The 22138-nt window shown below is 49.7% G+C and overlaps 1 protein-coding gene and 1 long non-coding RNA gene across 7 annotated transcripts in view; both read left to right on the forward strand.

Moving 5' to 3' along the window:
- Window positions 1–9070, forward strand: part of PLPP4 (phospholipid phosphatase 4) — a 128255-nt gene extending 119185 nt beyond the window's left edge. For 2 of the 4 annotated variants that reach the window (XR_007145387.1, XR_007145388.1), the window contains 2 exons: window positions 6160–6217; window positions 8592–8726. Coding sequence is in view for 1 of the 4 variants with exons in the window: in XM_047825644.1 (XP_047681600.1) it covers window positions 8592–8791 (200 nt within the window). In the remaining 3 variants the exon portion in view is untranslated. Of the gene's footprint in view, window positions 1–6159; window positions 6218–8591 lie in introns of all 4 variants that reach the window. The other 2 variants (XM_047825644.1, XM_047825645.1) reach the window with 2 other exon arrangements.
- A 1782-nt stretch (window positions 9071–10852) lies between these two features.
- LOC125148045 (uncharacterized) lies at window positions 10853–14714 on the forward strand. Of its 3 annotated transcripts, none has more exons than XR_007145399.1 (4): window positions 10853–10894; window positions 11038–11121; window positions 11891–12038; window positions 12196–12834. It is a non-coding gene; the product is annotated as an uncharacterized LOC125148045 (long non-coding RNA). The 3 variants fall into 3 exon arrangements; XR_007145398.1 differs by lacking the exon at window positions 10853–10894 and adding an exon at window positions 13528–14714 and having other exon boundaries at window positions 10901–11121; window positions 12196–12360; XR_007145397.1 differs by lacking the exon at window positions 10853–10894 and having other exon boundaries at window positions 10901–11121; window positions 12196–12833.
- Window positions 14715–22138: the final 7424 nt, after the last annotated feature.

Consider the following 22138-nt stretch of genomic DNA (forward strand, 5'->3'; position numbering starts at 1 on the left):
TGAGTCATCAGCCCAGAGCCTGACGCGGGGCTCGAACTCCCGGACCGCGAGATCGTGACCTGGCTGAAGTCGGACGCTTAACCGACTGCGCCACCCAGGTGCCCCAACACACTGCATCTTCTTTATCCATTCATCAGTTGATGGCCATTTGGGCTCATTCCATAATTTGGCTATTGTTGATAGTGCTGCTGTAAACATTGGGGTGCATGTGCCCCTTTGAGTCAGCATTTTTATATCCTTTGGAATGTGCCCGATCTCATCTGATCTCGGAAGCTAAGCAGGGTCAGGCCTGGTTGTGCTTGGAAGGGAAGGTGGTCTATTTGTAAGCTATGAACCCTTGGCTTGCACGTTTATTCAGTCACTTTGGATTTGAGAAACGATTAAGGGTTTCACAATGGAATAGACCGTTGCTTCATCTTGGAAGGCAGGAAGAGCCTTCATGTAGCAATCTTGTCCTGAAACCCGAAGACGTGAAGTTGGCCTCTCTGAAATAGTTTTGGTCCTCATGACCTTGGTATGGCTGGTGCGTCATGGAAGGATGAAGACTCACAGTCCTAGGCTTTGTCACAGTGGTGGACTCATGACGCAGCTGGTGCATCAGGGCTTCAGACCCATCTCATCCACCTGGCACACAGAGGAACTTGGAGCAGTAGAAGGAGGATATTAGTGCTCTGTGGGCTGATGGGCAAGCGAAGCAATAGAATTTACGTTCCACGACGTTTAGGGCCACACCTGAGGGGCAAAGCAACCTGTCACGATAGACCTCCATGACATTCAGGCAAAACTGAATATACATGGTACATCGATGTCCATTGGTACAGATCATTGCTGTGGGTCAAGTCCCAGTTCACCTGTGCCATCATCTGTTCAACTTCTACCCCTAGAATTAGCCAGGAGAGGACTGTGCCCTTCCTTGGATTCTTTAATGGGCTCTGAAACAAGTCCGGTTCATTTTACCTGAATTCCCCTTTATGAGGCCATCTGTCACTCTCTACACCAGTGGTCTCAACAGAGGGGTGACTGCTGTACCTCCCAGGGAACACTTAACAATGTGTGGAAGTTTCTTTTTGGTTTGGGGGTGGTGGTAATGGTGATTGCTCCTGGCACCTAGTGGGGAGAGGCCAGGGATGCTACTAAACATCTTACAATGTACAAGATCACGTCTACCTCACAACAAAGACCTATCCAGCCCCAGATAGCTGTTGCTGAGGTCGAGAACCCCTGATCTACAGTGTACCTCAGCGCCCCCTTTTTCCCCCTTATTATATGTTAAGAAGCAGTAGTGTTCGAGGTGCCTGCATGACTCAGTCAGTTGAGCATCCAACTCAGGCTCCATGCTGAGGGTGGAGCCTGCTTAAGATCCATTCTCTGTCTCTCTCTCCCTCCCTCCCTCCCTCCCTCCCTCTGTCTTTCTCCTCCTCTCTCACACACACTCCCTCTCCCCGCTCTGTCTCTCTAAAAAATAAAGTAGCAGTGTTCAATGAGTGGGAAATTTTATTCAGTAAACACTCACTTATTAAGGGAGTAATCAAGGAGGCCTCCAAGGTTTCCAACTTGGAGAAGGGATAGACAGTGTGGGGGTGGCTGTTTGAGGCAGGATTCCTGATGGAGATAAATAGGTTGTTGTTTTTCTTCACAGACTGAGCCTGCCCAGTGACCATGGGCAGGGGCCGTCCATTAAGATGAGAATTCACATGGAGCCCCATAGGCATCAGCAAAACATGAATTTCTCTCGTTATAGACTTTAGTTAACAACATTAGTATTATAAGATTTTTATGAGTCCATTTCATTTTGATTTATACAACCGTGCCTAATGGAGAAGTACGTCCAGTTACTCAATTACATATTCTTATCCAATATAGCTCATAATCCCAAATGCCTTACTCTTGTCATCATCATTGTTGTTTTCTGTTGTCAACACCCTTCTTGTCTTTTCCGTCTTCCCAGCTGCACTCTAAATATACCAGCCTGTTGTTTTATTAAGTGAAGAAAATGGAGGACACAGGCCATGGCAGGAAGGGGCACGTGAAACATTTAGCAGGACTTTTTCAGAAATAAAACCAGCTAGATGGGTAGCCAATCTGTGTGTGGCTGAAGTTCTCCATGTTTTGTGACATGCTGGCTTCCAGGTCAACTGGAAGCTACAGAGTTTTGTGGGTGATGCTAACTATAAAACCCAGCACCTCGTAAAGAGGTTTACCTTTGTGATTAGTCATGTGTTTTCAAGAGTTACAATTTATGGAATTCCCATGCTAAGAAACATATATGTGGAAAAAAATATAAAGAAGGAGAAGAGCATCTTACTGAACTTCCTTCTGCCTCAACTCATAGTGTTGTGTGTTCATGTTTTCTAGTCAGTGAAGTGTTACAGCTGGGAGTGGCAGGAATTATAGTTTGTTATGTGAATGGGCATAATACGCTGCCCTCAAATTCCTGTATCTGGATCCAGGCTTTCCTTATGTGACTCCACCTTTGGGGGTAACCTTCCAACCGACACTGGTTTCTTTAGTTGTAATGTCATTCTCAGCAGCCCTGCTTACTTGTATGGTGTTTCATTCTAAGAAAGAGCATCTCCCTCTGAATGAAATACAGGAAAATGAGTTTCCAGGGGAGAAAGGGTCCTTCATTCCCAACCAGCCCAAATTAGAAAGCATCCTTATCAGTCACAGATACCATATTTGAGCGGGCTGAAGTTTTCAAGATGGCTGCCACTGCCTTCATGACATTTCCCTTACTGGGCTGTGAAGCGTCTGTGATTTGAAATGAATTTTTGTGTAGTTACCAGACTTGAGATTATTAGATGTGAAGATGAGGTGGTTGGGAGGTGGGGGGCACTTTGCTGGACTATTCAGGTGTCACACTAAAAAGTGAGGCAGAGGCTGCTACCTCTGCCCCCCATCCCCCACAACACATAGTTGAGGGATACACGCTCTTAACCATTTGTTTCCTTGGGCTGTCAGAAGCAGTCTCTGAGCAAAGTGACTTGAAAAGGACCCCTTGGAACTATATCACTATTCCTACTAGAACCCCACCAGCCTTCCATAGGACAGAAGCACTGATACTCTCCCATGGATATCCTTGGTCTGGAGTGAACTGATCTCAGCTCCGTTTCCCTCCACTGTCGGCTGCCCTCTGTAGTGGGGTCTGTATTCACACTCCTTATCAGCTGCCGCACGTTGGTCGGGGTCTGGGAGCCTCTAATCCTCAATGGCTTATGAGTCTGCCCATCTCTGTCTTCCTACCCTAGCTGTCCCATAGGAGGGCTGGGCAGTCTGCAGCCCCAAGTCACCCTGCTCCCTCCCATCAGAACCCACTGGACAGTGTTTGGGCCAGACCAAAGGGAGCGTGAGTCAGGGCCTCCAGGTTAGCCCTGGCCTTCCCCTGTTGCTCAGGTCCCAGGGAAGATGGATGGTGGCTCCTCAAAAAGGCTCACTGATAAACTTGCTTTACTTCACTCCAAGGAATTCTTCCCCCCTCTGCTTTCTCTCATTGTCTCTGGTTTCTCTTGTGGGCTCTGTGTTCAAAATATTTCTAGAATCCAACTTCCTCTGTAGGTGTGGCTTGTTCCCTTCCCCCTCCTGACCTTGACTCAAGCATTACATTCTGGCTGAGGATGTCTTGTGATGGTCACTCTGGTGATTTGGCAGCCCTTCCTCCGAGCTTCCTAGCGCTCTCATCTTGCTCATTTATCACTGCCTGATGAACTAAGTAGTTTATTATGTATTGATTATTGTCTGTCCTTATCCACTAGAACAGAAGTCTGCAGACTTGTTCTGTAAAGGGTCAGATAGTAAATATCTTAGGCTTTAAGTAGGCCATACACTCTCTGTCCCAGCTCCTGGATTTGGCTGTAGCAGTGTGGAAGCAGCTATGGACAATATATGACTAAACAGTTGCCCTAGTTTGTGAACTCTGCTCTAGAGTCTCATCTCCATGTGGGCAGAGATTTTTGTCTCTTTCGTTGGCATGGCACATGGTGGGTACTTGTGTTAGTTTCCTAGGACTCTTGTAACAAAGTGCCATAAACTGAGTGGCTTAGAACAGTAGAAAGTGTCTCACAGTTCTCTCTGGAGGCTAGAAGTCCAAAATCAAGGTGTGAGAAGGGCCACACTCCCGTTGAGACCGGTAGGGTAAGATCCTTCCCCTCTTCCAGCTTCTGGTAGCCCCAGATGCACCTTGGCTTACGGCAGCATAATTCCAATCTGTGCCCCCAGTGTTTTCCTTGTGTTTCTTCACGCTCTCTTCCCTTCTGTGTGTCTGTCTTTGTGTCCAAATTTACCCTTTTACCAGAACACCAGTCATGTTAGGTTAGAGCCCACCCTCATGATCTCCTTTTAACTTGATGACCCCTACACAGACTCTGTATCCAAATAAAGTCACATTCTGAAAACTGCAATGAGGACTTCAACATATCTTTTTTTTTTTCTTCAGGGTGGGGAGCCACCAATTCAGCTCATAACAGTGTCCAGTAAATGTGTTGAATGAATGAATGAATGAATGAATGAATGAATGATTTTAACTAAATCATGTTCCTTTCTTACCAGTATCATGTTTTTCTTCACACTGGTTTTATTAAAATTGACCTTTCCTCTGCAAGTTCTTTTCCTTTAAAAATGAACCAAACAATTACACCTTAAACATTCACTCATTCATTCATCCGGCCTCTTGTGCCTGTGTGCTGGGCATGTCCCCCACGGGAGGTGTGGTACTGAGGGAGAACACACCACGGCTGCCAGCACACCGGATGGAGCACGCATCCTCTGTGCTCTGAAAGGTCTTTCTTAGAGACTCAAAGTCACAAAAACGGGAAACTTCATTCCACAAGTCCATTGTGGCAGAATGGCAGAAATCGTCCTGTGGGCTTGTTGAGTTTGTCAGAGCTAATTTTTACCCTGGTATCCTGGGTCATACAGCCCAAGGCATACAAGGGCCCGAGTGAGGCCAGCTTAGTGAGCTTGGATGTTGCCATGGCAACAGAGAGATGTGTTTGCTCCCCCAGGGGGCTTGACAGTGCATCTTCAGAAGCCTTTCTGCTTATTTGTGCCAGACCAAGTGAGCACGGCCAGGATGTCCTGGCCCTTCCATTTGCCAGACCCAGAGAGAGCCTGTCCTGTCCTTTGACCTCATGAGAAGGGGGTGGGGGCCCATTTTATGAGTGGGAATCAAATCCAGGTTGCCTGATTTCTGCCACCGTTGGAGCCCATCTGGTGTTGCTTCCCTCCCCCGACTTTGTAAAGAGTTTTGTTGACGTATAATTCATAACTTGTAGTTCATTCCCTTTAAAGTGATTTTTAGTATGTTCAGAGTTGTGCAGCTATCACCACTATCCAATTCCAGGAAATTTTCTTCACCCCAAAAAGAAACCCCTACCCCAGCTCCTGGCAACCACTAATCTTCCTTTTTTTTTTTTTTTTTCCTTATTCTGGGCATCGCGCATTCGTAGAATCACAGTGTATGTGGCTTTTTGTGGCTGGTCGTGTCGATTCTCTAGTGCGTCTTGTCAGTGCTGTTCAGCACATGTCCATTCACCAAACATTTACTAAGAACTGCTGGGCCCTTGGAAACGAAGATGAGGGAGGTTTTCAAGGGGAAGTCAATACTGGGTGGTGGGTATGGGTTAAGAAGTATGCACACATGGCAGCCCAGAAAGCCCATGGGGTCCCTGCTCCATGCTGAGTGTCCGTATTACCTGAGGGTACATGAATCCCTCACGGTCAACTTAGTTTTTTTAATATTTGTTTTTGTGAGAGAGACAGAGCACCAGTGGCGGAGGAGCAGAGAGAGAAGGAGACATGAATCCGAAGCAGGCTCCAGGCTTCGAGCTGTCAGCACAGAGCCCGACGTGGGGCTTGAACCCCTGAACCGTGAAATCATGACCTGAGCCGAAGTCGGACACTTAACCGACTGAGCCACCCAGGCGCCCCTTATTCTTTTTAAGTCTATTTATTTATTTTGAGAGAGCAAGTGTGAGCTGAGAGGGGCAGAGAGAGGGAGAGAGAGAATCCCAAGCAGGCTCCATGCTGTGAACATGGAGCTGGACACAGGGCTCGAACTCACAAACCGTGAGATCGTGACCTGAGCCAAGATCAAGAGTCAGTCACTTAACCAACTGAGCCACCCCCCCAGACACCTTCCTGCCTTTTTTTTTTTTTTTGAAGTTTGAAGTTGGAATACCTCATGGTCGTATGTCCTGCAGGATTACGAAGACACCACCAGGTAAAAGATAATCTTTCTCTCAGGCACCCAAATTTGCCAAGCCCCTTCCTTCTTTCCTCTGCCTGGAAGACTGCAGGTGCCCTCCCTGTCTCCACTGCCCACTTCCCCGCCGGGTCACGCCTGCTTATCCTGCACGGCCGGCCCGTGGGCCATGTCCTTGGTGAGACTCCCCCGGTCCAGACCAGCCCAGGCTACTCCACTGGGCGATCTCACAGACCCTCACTTCTCCTTCATGTCATATGGCACAGTGGCAGCTCACTGATAAAGGCTGTCACTGTTTAGTGTCCATCCGGCCCCTTAGGACTGTGGATGTGTACATTGTATTGAACCTCGTGCCCTGGGACCAGACGTCACGCCTGACCCCTGATACCTGTGCAGCACATACACATGACATTGATGCTGAGTAAAGAGACTCCAGTATTTCGTACTTCAGGGACACGGAGATCCATGTATTCCCCTTTTGAACCCTCTGGTGCCATGCTACCATAGCTAGGGTAAGATCCATCCCAAGTGGTTTTTCCCTTAATAAAGGCCTGTTTGTCCGCTGCCCGCTTTTCTGTCAGCACATGCCCTACAGGACGTGAGTGTTGATTTCATCAAAATACCAATAGCCCACTCGAGGCACTTGATGGCCGTCTCCCTCATAAAGTAAGTCCTTTTTTGGCCCTTGTTCACCACCTTTGCAATAAAGCCCCAGATGGCTTGGCTGAGAAGGAGGCTTGCCTAGACCTCGTGTTGCCCTTATTTTTTCTAATGACTCTGGTGGACCTGTGATACCCCTGTCCACTCTTTCAACGAAATGGGAAGACAGCATGGCCGGGACTTGCCACTCGCCTTGCCGTCAGCCTAGGGAACCCATACTCAGAACGATTCGATGTCCTGTGGACAGTGGTGTACCCAGGGGGATGCGGCGCCCTGGAAAATGGAAAGCCAAATGACATTATCTGTGGGTTTTGTTATTTGGTCCGTTCAGTAGTCAGAGGCTCAAATGCAGATGTCCTGGGTCATTTCAGACCCTGAGAAAAATAATGCCCCCGCGGGACTCTTCCCTGGGGTTAGAGGAAACACAAAACAATAGTGCCAACTCTCCGACCTTGAGCCCTTGAGTCCTGGCACATTTTTAGAGGCTGCCGGTCACAGGCAATGTGAAGAGCTTCTCCTTTTGAGGAACTTGATTTAATTCCGTTAATTATGCCTTGTGACCCCACTCAGGGATTCACGATGCTGTCTGCCTGTAGGAGGTGTGTGCAGTCCAACAAGATGGTAAACGTGGAAGTGGAAACCCCCAGGCAGCAGCCTCCCGAAGGGTCTGGGGTCTTTTTGGCAAGAATAATCTATAGACGCAGTTTAAAGTGCCAACGCACATGCATACACACACCAAATGAGGGTTGTTGGGGTGGGCTGCATTCATGGGGTCGCTGTGGGGCATCGGCTGAATGCCTTCTTTTTTTTTTTTAATTTTTAAAAAAATTCTAATGTTTATTTTTGAAGGAGAGAGAGAGACAGTGTGAGCAGGAGAGGGGCAGAGAGAGAGGGAGGCACGGAATCCCAGGCAGGCTCCAGGTTCTGAGCTGCTCAGCACAGAGCCCGACGTGGGGCTCGAACTCATGAACCAGGAGATCATGACCTGAGCCGAAGTGGGACGCTTCACTGACTGAGCCACCCAGGCACCCCCAGCTGAATGCCTTCTTAGCAAGGGGGCTGCCCCCATGGTGTAGGTACCTGTTCTGCCTGTAGATGGTTTTTTGTGGTGTTTTTTTTTTTTTTTTTGCCTCCTCTGTCCCCCTCAGCCCCTCAACTTGACGAGATGTTAGGGGGATGGGGATTCTCACATCAGAGATCTGTTGAGTCGGCGATCCTGGTGTGTCACAAAATGTTTTCTTCACTTTGTGACTCAGAAGGTTCATTTCTTCCCTGGAAAATCACTTACCACAAGGCAGAGACTGCCTGCTCGATGAATTTCTGTAACACGCCAGCGATACTGCAGGTTTCTAGTGGAAACTTGCAGAAGAACCAGAAATCACAGGCATCTAGATCCTATAGAGGTGGCTGGACTCCTTCCAGAATCTAGAATTGGTTTTGAAATTCGAGAACACAAATCTGAGTTCGTGCGGTGCTCAAACGCATATTAAAGACACCGGAAGGAATCAAGTGAACATTGAAAAGGGATCTTTAAGTTCTAGACGTGAAAAGATCTGGAGAGGCCACCAAGGTCTTTACCTCTAGCATGATTTCTCTTTCTTGTGGTCTTTCAGGGGGTCTGGCAAGCAAACCAGTCACCGCGGCAGGTGGGAAAAGCGCTTTCTGGAAAACGTAACTGGCCACATACGAATGAATCGTAACACGTGTCTCCCGTTTTGCTCTTTCTGCCTAGATTCGTTTGTGGGTGGAGTCATTGGCCTCATTTTTGCGTACATTTGCTACAGACAGCACTACCCCCCTCTGGCCAACACAGCTTGTCACAAACCGTATGTCAGCCTCCGAGTCCCGACGTCGCTGAAGAAAGATGAGCGGCCCACAGGGGACAGCGCGCCCAGCATGCCTCTGGAGGGCATCACCGAAGGCCCCGTATGACTGCGGTCTCGGGAGGATGGACGCTGAGCCCAGGGCACACTCTTCCACCCCGGCGTCACAACGCAGTAGGAGAGGTTTTCTGTAGTGTGTTTTTCATCAACTGTTCCTCAAAGTTATCCCTCTGCTTCCATCTGGCCGATGGCATTCCTGCTACTTTCGATGTCTCCTTTCAACTTTCTTGAGTTTGCAAAGGAAGGACGCAGGGACAGTCTCTGAGAGACGTGGGGAAGGAGGCTGCCAGGGGAGGGTGGGTGCAACTCGGTCCATTCCTTTGTCCTCAGTGTTTGCTGTAATAGCCACCGCCCTATGTTTTCATGGTCGTGAAACGTAATAAAGCCTCCAAGCTGGAAGACGTGGTGTCAGCTGTCCAGGGCAGCAAAAGTCATTCAAAGACGTGGTGTGTTTCACAACTGAGGCCAGCATGGGCAGCTGGTCCAAAGCCAGCTCTGGCTGTGGGTCATTCCAGGTGCTGAACTTGGAAACTTTCTGAAAGGTCAGCCTATCATAGCAGACGTCTCTGAAATGGAGCTGAAGCTTAGGGCTCCTGTCTTAGTCTTTCCAGGGTTCTTCTTCTTCTTTTATTTTTTTTTTAAGTTTATTTATGTATTTTTGAGAGAGAGAGAGAGAGAGCAAGCAAGCAAGGAGCAGAGAGAGGGAGAGAGAGAGAATCCCAAGCAGGCTCCACACCATCAGTGCAGAGCCTGGTGCGGGGCTCGAACTCATGAATCGTGAGATCATGACCTGAGCCGGAGTTGGATGCTTAAAGGACTGAGCCACCCGGGCGCCCCTCCAGGGTTCTCAAATCATTGAATTTAGAAGGAAATGAGGTGAACGGCTTCACACAAGTGACTTCACCCCGTACAGTGAAAACAGAGATGCCTGAGCGCCAGTATGGAGAGGGGGTCGCTGCAGTTGTCTGAGGGCTGGCGAGCACCAGATCCTTTCCAGGGGATGGCCGGGTGACCTCTGGCAGTAAGAAGCAGCTTCAGGGTAGGACCTTTCCCCTTGAGGACCCGAGTGTGGCAGGACTCTGCCAGAAGGTCTTCTTTAAACAGCGGCGTGCTCCCCCCTCCCGTCTGGCAGGTGGCATTTCCACATGACAGGGCTCCGGTAGAAAGCACCGGAACAGAGTCAAGAATGCCCTGTTTTAGCTCAGCCAGCCGAGGACCTTGGCCATCCGAGGGCAGACTGTGCTGCTCCTTGGCCAGTTTGTTCTTTTCAAAGCAGTGAGCCTTCCCTCCATTCGGTTCTGCTCAGACGCACCCCGCGGTTCTCCCGGTTCCTGGGCCTGCTGCGAAGGGGTGCATCTTTGATGACTAAAGACTGACACTTTGCAGCAGTTGCAGTGACAGACTGCCTCTGCCGAGACTCGAGTGGCTGTTCAAATTATCACCCGAGCAGCTCTGGGCTGAGTGTGCCAGTTAGAACCATCAGGATGCTTTCGATTAGCTGTCTATACCGTGAGCTCAGCCCCCGGGTGCGCATACCGCCTTGTGAAGACCTTTTACAAATGAGCCCCTGTGCAGCCCTCTCCAGCTGCGGTCCTTCCAAATTGGGGTCAGCACAGAGCCGTGGGGTGACCCTCCCGTCGTGAGGTGGGGTGGGGGGAGGGAAGGCTTGAGTCGCCTTTCATCCACAGCCAGACTCTTGATTTCTAAAAACCACAGCAGCTACACTCACAAGCAACTCAGAAAACACATGCGATATACTTTAGCAGCTAAACCATAGCAATCTATATGGCATGATTTAAAACCCGGGGCTAAAATTCACTTAAAATTAGGAAATCAAATAATCTGATTCAACTAAGTGTTTACAATTTTCAAAAATATAGTCACGAATAACAATGCAAGAGAAGGATCCTTTGATGCTATTAAAAAAAAAGTTACGGTTCATGTACTTTTTTTTTTTTAACGTTTTATTTATTTTTGAGACAGAGAGACAGAGCATGAACGGGGGAGGGGCAGAGAGAGAGGGAGACACAGAATCTGAAACAGGCTCCAGGCTCTGAGCCATCAGCCCAGAGCCCGACGCGGGGCTCGAGCTCGCGGACCGCGAGATCGTGACCTGGCTGAAGTCGGACGCTTAACCGACTGCGCCACCCAGGTGCCCCTCATATACTTCTTGGATTCTGTAGTTACCAGAGCTCTGCTTAGCAGGCGGGACAAAGAGAGTTACACTTTATTACTGATGACTTCAAATGCTGGGCCATGAAATGGAAATTTAATGTAAATAACTTACATTTACAGATAAATGGAAGGATTCTGAAAAGTGACAAAGAACAGAGCACTGTTAATGCTGGTAATTGAAGGGAAAGTCCTACCCCAGGCCAGGTAAAAGCTTTCATGAAATTATAAAGTTACAAAGGACGTAATGATGTGAAGCTGTGGCGGGATTCTTAGAAGCCATAACGAACCGCGTACGTTCACAAAAGGCGGGTGTTTTTGTGGATCCACACATTTTAATTTCATGCTCTATTAACATGAAGGAGAAATAACACCATGAGGCACTAACGAAGTGCCCGCGAATGAAGGCACTTCTGCGTGCCCCTGACCCCTTCTGGATGTGAGGGGTTACCAATGCAGGCGCTCTGGCAAGGCAGGTCGCACACAGTGCAAGCAGTCAGAACCCCTCCTGGCGGCCGTGGTCTGTGAGACCTTCCTTCCTTCCCTAGTGAACCTGCTCAAAGTCCAATTAGAGATCAGCAGGCACAAGGTCAGACACCTGGAGGCAACAGGGGAGGGAATGGAGTGAGCAGGGCAGGAGGGAGGCAGGGGAGGAAGCCGAGCCCAGCTGAAGAGCACCCACCCCAGGTAGAAGGTGGCAGGGTCTCTTTAGTTCCAGATTGCTGCCAGGTAGGAAGGTGAGCCCAGTGCCGGATCTTCTGATTTTTCAAGAGAAGTTCGGAATCTGCCTTCTTATCTAAAAATGCTTGATTTTACATCACATAGCTATGTCTGCTGAGATCCTTTAAGATGCAAATAATAAAATACCCAGTTGAAAGCAAGTTGACCAATTAATATTATAGATAATAAGAAATTGGGAAGTAGGTGGTCTCAAAAGCCTCCAGCCCTTTCCATCCTCCTGCTCCACCATCTTCAGGATGTCGGCGATACCCCCTCATGATCACAAGGTGGCTGCTGTATCCCCAGGAATCACATCTTCATTGAATCATGCTGGAATACAGGAGTAAAGGAATCCAATCGTGTGACGAAGTAAATGCGCTCCGGGAGTCTCTCTTTGTAAGGATGTAAGTGTTTCCCAGTACCCCTGGAGAATTCTCTTTGCCCACCTTGGCTAGAACTATGTCACATGGCAATCCCTGGAAGTAAGGGGGGCTTGGGAGGGAGAGTAAGCAGCATTTTCAGCCTCTGGGGTGCTGGGAAACACATTTTTTTTTCCACTAGGGTTGCTTTCTGGTACTTATGACCAAAACTGCTTCTGAAGAACTTTTCATCACCTCACTACTCTCCAGAATTGGAGGGACAATTTACAAGGACTTTACAGACATTGTATGGATGACACCAGGCTTCAAATTCCACTCCCTACTTTCAAAACTGCATTCTTCAAAGGTGAGCCCGTCCATCATGCAAACCCCAGCCGGAAATTTCAGAGACTTCCTGGCAGGTAGTAATCTCAACTGGAATGTTCCCCCAAGTCTCTAGTGGCCAGTGGTTCCAAACTCCGGTGAACACATCGAACAAAGTACCCAGCACAGCAGCTAAGACAAGGAAGGACTGATCGGGTGCTTTGATCTTGCTCTCAGTCCCCAGTTTAAAACAAAACAAAAGCCCCCAGCTTCCTCAGTTTTAAAAAGTGAACTGCTAATTTCAGTGTAAAATTTACCATGAATTTTTAAAGATAATGGTGCTTCTCTGGGGAGTCTCCTTTCCCTTGAATGTGTGTATTTTTGCCTTCAGAACTTTGATGGGCAGGGGCTAGCTCTTCCCAGCATGCCTCTTGCTTGGGGACATGGTGACCCTGCTTTTGTCAAGCAGAACTATTAACATACTTGAAAATGACCTTCCTGCCTATGACTATAACCATCCTAGTGCAAAGGAATCCATCTTAATTAGGGGTAAAAGTCAGTGTGGTTTGCACCAGTGCTGCTATCTGGGGAGTAGAGATTTAGTACTGGGATTTCAGGGGAAATTCTTTTGTGAGGGGAGAAAAAGAGGAGAGATGAGCTTATACTAGTGTTTCCCAAGGAGAACTTTCCCAGAACTTGTCTGGCTTTGCAAAAATACAATATGATACGATAATGCAATAGAGTACAGTATAATACAGTGCCGTGCAATACAGGACAAGACCGTATAGCACAGCACAATGTAATATATGGTGTATAGTGTAGTACCATGTACTATGTATTATACTATACATACTGGATATGTATAGTATAGTATAATACAGTGTAATGCAGTACAGTATGATACAATGTAGTAAAGTACGATACAATATGATACAGTTAGGTATAGTACAGTGTAATATACAGTGTGCAGTATAGTGTAATGCAATGTAGTACATAGTATAATATAGTACGGTATGATACAATATGGTAAAGTGTAATGTAATACAGTATAATACAGTATACTATAGTCCAGTACAATGCAGGTGGTTAGCATATTCTAAACTCCCCTCTTAGAGATCCAAAATACACAATAACATACTAAAGGCTCTGAGAAGTCCTGCACTAAAGGAACGGACCCATTTTCATTCTCGGAGACATTTTTTATTTCCAGTTCTTCCTGCCATGCTACCATGACTGCCAATGGATTTCTGCCAATAATCAGGAATACCAGTGCTCCCTGGGACAATGCGAGTGACACCTTCAGACGATGAATGCCGTGTGGTGGGTGAGCCCCGGCGATGGCCCTGCTACTCTGGTGCAGCATCTTCTCTCGATCAGCCCTAGAACGTTCCCCAGGCTGATAACAGACCGCCGTCTCGGGTGGTCTTGGGTGCCTTGCACACTGTGATGCTGGACACCTGCTTTTGTCCACATACTTGTGCTTAGTCATCAACGGACGCTCACTCCTCAGGGTGCTGCAGGGAGAGTGGGAAACACGCAGAACGGGGCCAGGCAGCCCTTGAGCAAATGGGTTCCTCCCCATGAGCCTCGTTGTCTGCATCTGCAAAGTGAGGACAACCGCGACCTTGTAGGACCTTGTAGGACTGCTTGGTAATCAAGAAGGTAAGATGTGGGGCCATGACAGTTGTAGTCACTGCAGAAATCCTGGGGTGTCCGAGCAAGCACTCTGGAACTACAGAACTCCCTGACGACTATAGGGTCATTCTAATGCGAATAAGGAGAGTTTCTCCTGGAACACTGTGATGATAATCTACTATTAAAGCCCCGACTTATGATCCCTCCACTAATTGCTGCCACCAGAAGGCAGTGATATAGTTTATCCTCTTAGGGGAGCCCAGATCCTCACTCTAAGAAGTTAGAGTTAATATTACAGTAAATTTCACTGTTGACTTTTATAAGAATTAATATCTCAGAGAGGTGCTCGCAATAAGCCAGATGTTGCTGCAGGGGGAGAGGGGGGCCTGACTGTGGCCAAGGCAGCACCGGGTGGTAGGGGGTGCTTGTGGGGCCCCCCGAGAATGGAGAGGAATCAGAAGGGGCCAGGAGGACCTCCTACTACCCAAGGAAGAGGAAGCAGCGGAGCTGACAAAGCTGGTGGAATTATTGGGAAAAAAAAAAGTGTGGAATCGGAAAAAGCCATGAAAAGGCTCAGAGACTCAGGAGCTTCTTAAGGCTTGTGGAATGTGAACCAGAATCTAGTGTGCATGGAGACAAATGGTGCTTGTACCTGTGTGTCAGGTACCAGGTGCAAAGGGTAACCTGGAGCTAATAGAGGGTGATGTGTCCGCAGAGAGGGCAGCGCTGGCCTCAGTGAAAGGGGAGTTTTGTGAGATGGCCAGCCCAGGCTTATTTTAAAATAAGAGTCAGACCCCCTTATAGGGCATTTGGGCACCCCACCATACACACACACACACACACATTCACACTGGAGATTGTCTGCAGGTGTGACATTTTCGCATGCCTCACCTGGGCCTGCCACTGCCTGAGGCAGACTTTACAGAACATTCTGATCTTTGGTTGGTCACCCTGGCCTGCCTTGTGACCCTGCATCTGCCCCCGGGACCCAAGCAGGACACTTGAACTTCTGGCTCACTGCCGACAGCTCAGAGGGGAAACAAACCAAAGCAAAGGGTGCCTTATGAGGCCGACTTGATGAACAGGTGCCGTCTCAACACTGTATTGAGTTCCATGCACATGGCAGGTAAGAGTCAGCTCTGGGCTGTGCTTGGCTTCAGATCTAGCTTGAGCACCTCCTTGAACAGGTCACAGACCCCTTTGAAGACTCCGTGTCCTCCTGTGTAAGATGGGGTTTTGTGAGGAAAGCGTATACAGAGAGTGCTTACTGAGCCCAGGGCTTGGTACATAGTAGGTACTCAGTAATGTCAGCTGCTTTTGTTCATGTCATCCGGCATTGCGTTGTGGAGGACAGGATGTTCCACGGGAGTGGATTTTCCCGAAAAATTGCATCAGAAGCCTTTCTCACATGTTGACCATTTTCACTTAAAATCTTTGATAGATGAGACGCCCCTGGGTGGCTCAGTTGCTTGAGCGTCTGACTCTTGACTTCATCTCAGGTCAAGATCTCATGGTTTGTGGGATTGAGCCCCGAGTTGGGGTCTGCACTGACCATGCAGAGCCTGCTTGGGATTCTCCCTCTCGTGCTGTCTGCCCCTCCCTCACTTGTGTGCATTTGCTTTCTCTCTCTCTCTCTCTCAAAACAAACTTTAATAAAAAGCTTTGATGAGGCGCCTGGGTGGCTCAGTCGGTGAAGCGTCCGACTTCGGCTCAGGTCATGATGTTGCGGTTCACAAGCTCAAGCCCCACGTCGGGCTCTGTGCTGACCGCTCAGAGCCTGGAGCCTGCTTCAGATTGTGTCTCCCTCTCTTTCTCCGCCCCTCCCCCACTTGCACTCTCTCTCTCAAAAATAATAAACATTAAAAAAAGAATACCAAAGACACTTAACATCAGCGATCTTTGAGGAGGGAAAGCAGGTAGCTGGGAACAGAAGCGAGAGGAGACTCTTCAAGGAAAGCCACTCTATTTGTTTTAAATCTTGAACCACACCTAGGATAACCTATGCAAAAATACGTAATTTTTTTTTAACCTAAACTACATATACACATTATCTGTATACACTTGCACATGGAGGGAAGATCTCTGGGAAGATACACAACAAAAGGATGACAGGAGTTCCTTCGGCAAGGGAAGGAGACGTGTGGCTGGGCGACAGGGACACGGGACAGTTACTGTCACTGCTTTAAAAATTAAGCACGCAGGGGCGCCTGGGTGGCTCAGTCGGTTGGGCATCCGACTTCAGCTCAGGTCATGATCTCACAGTCCGTGAGTTCGAGACCCGCATCGGGCTCTGTGCTGACAGTTCAGGGCCTGGAGCCTGCTTTGGATTCTGTGTCTCCCTCTCTCTCTGCCCCTCCCCCACTCATGCCTCTTTCTCTCTCTCTCTCTCTCAAAGGTAAATGAACATTAAAAAATAATTTAAAAAAAAGAGCTTTGATAGATGAGTTCTATACCCCAAACTCTCCTTGCCCAGAAATTGCTTCCTAGAATATTACCTTCATTTGAAGAACCCAGTGCCATGATTTTAAAGACTGTATAATGGATAATGGGGTCAGTCGTACAATTTCTATTTTATAGATGAACAAACTAGGGATCAGAGAAGGCAAGCCATCTGCCCAGGGTCACACAGCTTGCAAAAGGAAGACACTGGCGTCCAGGCCTGTGTGGCGGCTTCCTGCGGCTCTGTGGGAGCAAGTGCAGGCTTGTATCTCTGGTGGGGGTTTGTTGTCTCCCCCCTCAGTGTCAGGAGGAAGGGCCAGGCCCCTGGGGCCCAGACCCCTCAGATTCCGGGAGGAGCAGAGAAAGCAGAGATGGTCTGGAGGCCCCGGGAGGCCCCAAGGGCTGGGCTGGCAAGTGCATTCTTTCCCCGGAAGCCTCCAAGTTTGCCAAATGTACTTCCAGAGAGGGCCAGCCGCGGGCGGATGACCAGAGGGAGGGGAGGAAGCAGGTTCCGGGTCTCACCAGCCCAAAGAGCTGAGCCGGGATTCCTCAGCATAGAAGTTGGGGGCCCTGTCCAGCCTAAACTCTGCCCTCAGGAAAGGCCGTCCAGCCGGCGACAGCCGCACAGCCCTGTGTCCAGCGCTGCCCCGCCCCCTGCCGCCACCGCGTTCCCCCAGTCACAGGTGCAACAGCTTTGTGGGAGAGGCACTGTCCCCGCTCTCCGGGGGCTGGTGAGGAACGGGAGGCACAGAGAGGTTTGGACACTCGGATGTGTCACACGGCAGTGAGGACGGGAGCCCAGCAGCCTGCCCCAGAGCCTGCACGTTTCATCCCTACACCCACTGGGGCCTGCGGCAGATCTGCCTGTCCTTCTCCCCGGCTGGCTGGTGAATTCGCAAGCCTTTCCCGGGTCCTCGTCAGCTGCTGCCATGCAGGCACCCAAGGGAGCACAGAAAGCTGAAGCTGTCTTCTGTCTGAGTGGTGAGCTTTCAAATGACTGCTGAGCTCCACCTTCCTGCACTGTCTCCCCCTCTCCCGCTTCCTCCCACGGTGGCTGGTCTGGGGCTTCGCTCTCATGGTCGTGGAGGTTCGGGAGGGAGCGGGGTAAGCCCAGCTGCCCAGCTGCGGTGTGTCCCGGGAGCAGCCTTGGTACAGGCCATGCACAGCCTCTGCTTGACTCCTCTGTGTCCCCTGCTCTGGAAGGCACCTGGCACAGGGGACAGGCTCAGGTAGTGTTAACTGAGTGGATGAAACCGAATAGAAACAGCGGACAGCTCCCTTCCTTCATCGCCTCTCCTTCTTCACGTTTTGCCGTCCATTAGAGCCTCGTCAGTAGATTTGTGTTCCAGAAGCAGAAGGACGTGTTCTTTCTAGGACAGTGATATGTAGGGGAAAGGGAAGTTGGGAAATCACTAGGGATGGAGATTTGGGGAGAAGCGGGGGGGGGCGCTGGGAGGAAAAACAGCTGGGATGGGGGAGTCAGGAGAGAGCGTTCCAGGCTACGGCTGATTGGCCCTGGCCCAAGGGCTCCCAGCCCACCAGGCGCTACCTCTCTCCCCCCTTGGAGCACAGCTGGGCATCGGGGACTCCCCAGTTGGTGGCCCAGGGCTCAAGACCCTGCTGGAAGGAAAAACGGTATCTGGGCATCCACCCCAGTCATCCCCCCGGGGAAGAGGCTGAAATCCTGTCCTGGGGGACTGAGGGGCCCCCCGTTCTGGGCTCCACTCCACCATTTCCAGCCTCAGCTTACAGCCTTGCATCCAGATTTCCTGGGTCCTAACCATACGCTCGGGCTGGGGTGCTGTGCTGCAGCCTCACACTCAGGGCTCCTCTCTGATGGTCCCTTGGGGCAGAGGCACATGTCCCAAAGGACCAGTGACCCCCACGGGCAGCCTGTGTGTTCTCAGCAGGTAGGCTGAGCACCTGGTGTGGGGAAATGGTTCGGCGCATCCGGACCGGAGAGGCACTAGGGGTTCGAGGCCTCCCAGCCCCCTGGCTTCAGGTGAAGACAGAGCCCGAGACTGATCTCAGGTTCAGCCGTAGGTTGTGGCATGACAGGGGTGTACAGGGACAGGGGCCACTGTTCCCTTTCTCCGGGTCCTCAGGTTACCTGGGCCCAGGGTTGTGGGTGAGTGTGGATGGTTTCTTTTTCCTCTGATTGCCGATTGCTAGGGGTTACCCCGGAGCTCCCGAAGTACACGGTGCAGTGGACACGCACCTGGGAGCAGTCCTCGGGCGCCAACCCCCCTCCCCCCGGCCAAACCCCTGCTTCTGTCTCCTTTCTCCCCCATGGACAGAATGGAGAAGAGGCTAGTGTGTGGAGCTCTTCTGGGGTGTCTTCCACCCAGGGAGGGAAGGGTCTCAGAAATGGTGATGTCTGGGGCACCGCCTGGGTGGCTCAGTTAAGCGTCCGACTTCGGCTCAGGTCATGATCTCGTGGTTCGTGAGTTCGGGCCCCGCGTCGGGCTCTGTGCTGACAGCTTGGAGCCTGGAGCCTGCTTCGGATGCTGTGCCTCCCTCTGTCTCTCTTTCCCTCCCCTGCTCGTGCTCTGTCTCTCTCCCTCTCTCCTTCAAAAATAAATAAACATTAAGAAAAAGAAAAAGAAATGATGTTTGGTTTGGGGTTGATATTTCGCAGGGCTGTGTACTTATACTGTGTGACCACTATCGGCTCGTCTGCCTAAGCCAGACTCCCAGACATCGCCCCTCCCGGTCTGTCTCCTCGGGTTCCCTTCATCAGATCCGTCAGCCGCTCCCCTTGGACCCACCTGCAAAATACACCCCACATCCACTCCTCCCCCCTGTGCTATTGTCACCTTACCGCAAGCTGCCACCTTCTCTCTCCTAAACCACTGTGACATCCCTAGTCACGTTTCCCCTCTGTACCCAGCCCATGTTCCGTTCAGGAGCCAAGCGCGCACCTGTGTGTGTGTGGGTGCGTGTGTGAGTGTGTGGGCACAGGCAGCCCTTTTTATTAAGGCATTATTTACGTAGCATAAACTTCACCCATTCCACATGTCAAGGGGTTGTGAATTTTGACCCCTGTAACCCATTATGTAACCACCACAATCAAGACATAAAAGTTTCCGCATTCTAGAAGTTTCTTCCTGTGCCTCTGTGCCCCATGCCCTCCTCCTGTCCCTCGTGCCAGGCGACCGCAGATCTGCTTTCCGCTCAGCATCTGGGCAATGGGGACAAGCAGCCGACAGCAAAGATATTCCTTCTTTAAGTGGCTGAGCCTGGAAGCAGGGCTGCAGTAAGATAGTCTATTAAGTGACATTATTTTTTCTAAGCTGCCTCAGTGGCAGAGCGGCTGCTTTCATGCAAAGTTAGTTCACTTTGGGGAATGACAGACAGGACATCTAATTTGCAGTTCAGCACTGGGGTGTTCTAACTCTCGCTGTTTCCTTTTTCGCGGTTTCTTGTCTGTCTCTGTGTCCTTCCGAAGTGTCTTTTTTGGGGTCTCTGTGCATCGCTGTGTGTCTGTGATGTCTATGCTCTGTCTGCTATCTCTCCCCTTCTGCCAGCGTGTCTCTGCCTCCTGACGTGTCTCTCTCTAGTCGCGATACCCGCCCGCAGGTGCTGAGCTGGGCAGGTTGCAGAGAACTTCACCAGCCTCCCCACACTGAAAGCGGCACTGTGGTGTGCAACAAGAGAGCGCTGAGGGGAAGAAAAATCCCTTTAAGTGTGCGCATGCGCTCATTATCCCGGGGCTGGAGAGAGGAGCCTCTCAAACTTTGCCGTTTCAGTAAGAAAGGCCTTTGAAATCTGTACAGTGACCTTCACACTTGTGTCTTTTTTTTACGACAGCTAGAAGATGGGTAAATAGTGCTGGATGCTCGTTGGCTGGCCCACGAAGGGTAGGGTGATTTATTGAGATTAGCGTGGCTTCTGTCTTTGCTGCCGAAGAACTAGAAAGAATGAGCGGCTTGGCTGCCCCGTTCTCTGGCTTCCTGTCTTTTCCAGGCCTGCTGGGCAAACCTGCTTTTCTTGAGAGCCTGAAGTCACTGTGGGGATGGTGCCACATAGTGTAGAGGTGCAGAGAGGCAGGAAGGGCCTTCTGGAGGGGCCCAAGGAGCACAAATCTGCATGCCAAGCTCTGACTTAGGTACTGAGGAGACATCACACAAAACAAACATTCCTGCGCTCATGGTGCTCATACTGGGGAGGCAGCTGTGAACCATGATGGTCTCAAGGAGGGGAAAAGGACCTTCTGGGTGATGTGGGAGGGAAGCAGAGGTTTAGTTGGGTGGTCTGCCCTGCAGAGGAGGGACCCCCATGGCTTGGAGCCCTTCACTTCAAGAAAGATTGAGGGGTACAAGAGTGGCAAGAATCAGCAGAATTTCTGCTTCTGAATAACAACGTGGGTTTGGGCTGTAAGTGGGTTGGCAGCTACGGGGGCAACCAGGAGGCCCCTCCCCTCGAATGTTCTCCACATAAGACCCCTGAGCTCTTCCACAGTGCTGGGTAGGGACAGGCCCCCAGTTCACTGAGCCAGGCCAGCGGGATTGGGGTGGGCACTCAGAGTCACAATTAATTCGATTTAAAGAAAATAAAGTAACTTGACATGCCTTGCCCACTTAAGTTTGTAGTTTCCAAGTCTTAGCCAGACTCTGATGGAAGGTGTGTGCTCAGTGGCATTGGGCAGGTCAGTAATTGTTTTGCTCCTCAGAGTACTGTCCCTTACTCCTCATCTGTGTGTTAGTCCTGGAAAAGTATAGCTGAGTAGGTGGGTAAGAGTGACAGCTCTAGAATGATTGAGATCTTAGCTCAAACACAGACCGAGACCCACAGATTTATATCCCAGGTCTCCCATACGGCCCTGGGCAAGTTCCCTGGATTCCCCTTCTCTCAGTTTGTTCGTCTGAAAATGGCAGGCATAGTCAAAGTGGCCAAAATGAACAAATCAGGAGACTATAGATGCTGGAGAGGATGTGGAGAAGCAGGAACCCTCTTGCACTGTTGGTGGGAATACAAATTAGTGCAGCCACTCTGGAAAACAGTGTGGAGGTTCCTCAGAAAATTAAAAATAGACCTACCCTATGACCCAGAAATAGCACTGCTAGGAATTTACCCAAGGGATACAGGAGTACTGATGGATAGGGGCACTTGTACCCCAATGTTTATAGCAGCACTCTCAACAATAGCCAAGTTATGGAAAGAGCCTAAATGTCCATCAACTGATGAATGGATAAAGAAATTGTGGTTTATATACACAATGGAGTACTACAGGGCAATGAGAAAGAATGAAATATGGCCATTTGTAGCAACATGGATGGAACTGGAGAGTGTGATGCTAAGTGAAATAAGCCATACAGAGAAAGACAGATACCATATGTTTTCACTCTTATGTGGATCCTGAGAAACTTAACAGACACCCATGGGGGAGGGGAAGGAAGAAAAGAGGTTAGAGTGGGAGAGAGCCAAAGCATAAGAGTCTCTTAAAAACTGAGAACAAACTGAGGGTTGATGGGGGTGGGAGGGAGGGGAGGGTGGGTGATGGGTATTGAGGAGGGCACCTTTTGGGATGAGCACTGGGTGTTGTATGGAAACCAGTTTGACAATAAATTTCATATATTGAAAAAAAGATTAATCACAGTTTAGTAAAGGTAATGGGTTGCTATAAAAAAAAAAAAAAAGAAAGAAAATGGCAGGCATGACCATATTCACCAGAGAGGGTTACTCTGAGAATTAAGTAAACAATGCGTGTAAAGTATGTAGAAAACGTGCTTGGCCACTGACAAGTA

This window comes from Prionailurus viverrinus, chromosome D2, assembly GCF_022837055.1.
Source record: "Prionailurus viverrinus isolate Anna chromosome D2, UM_Priviv_1.0, whole genome shotgun sequence".
NCBI classification, from domain to species: domain Eukaryota; kingdom Metazoa; phylum Chordata; class Mammalia; order Carnivora; family Felidae; genus Prionailurus; species Prionailurus viverrinus.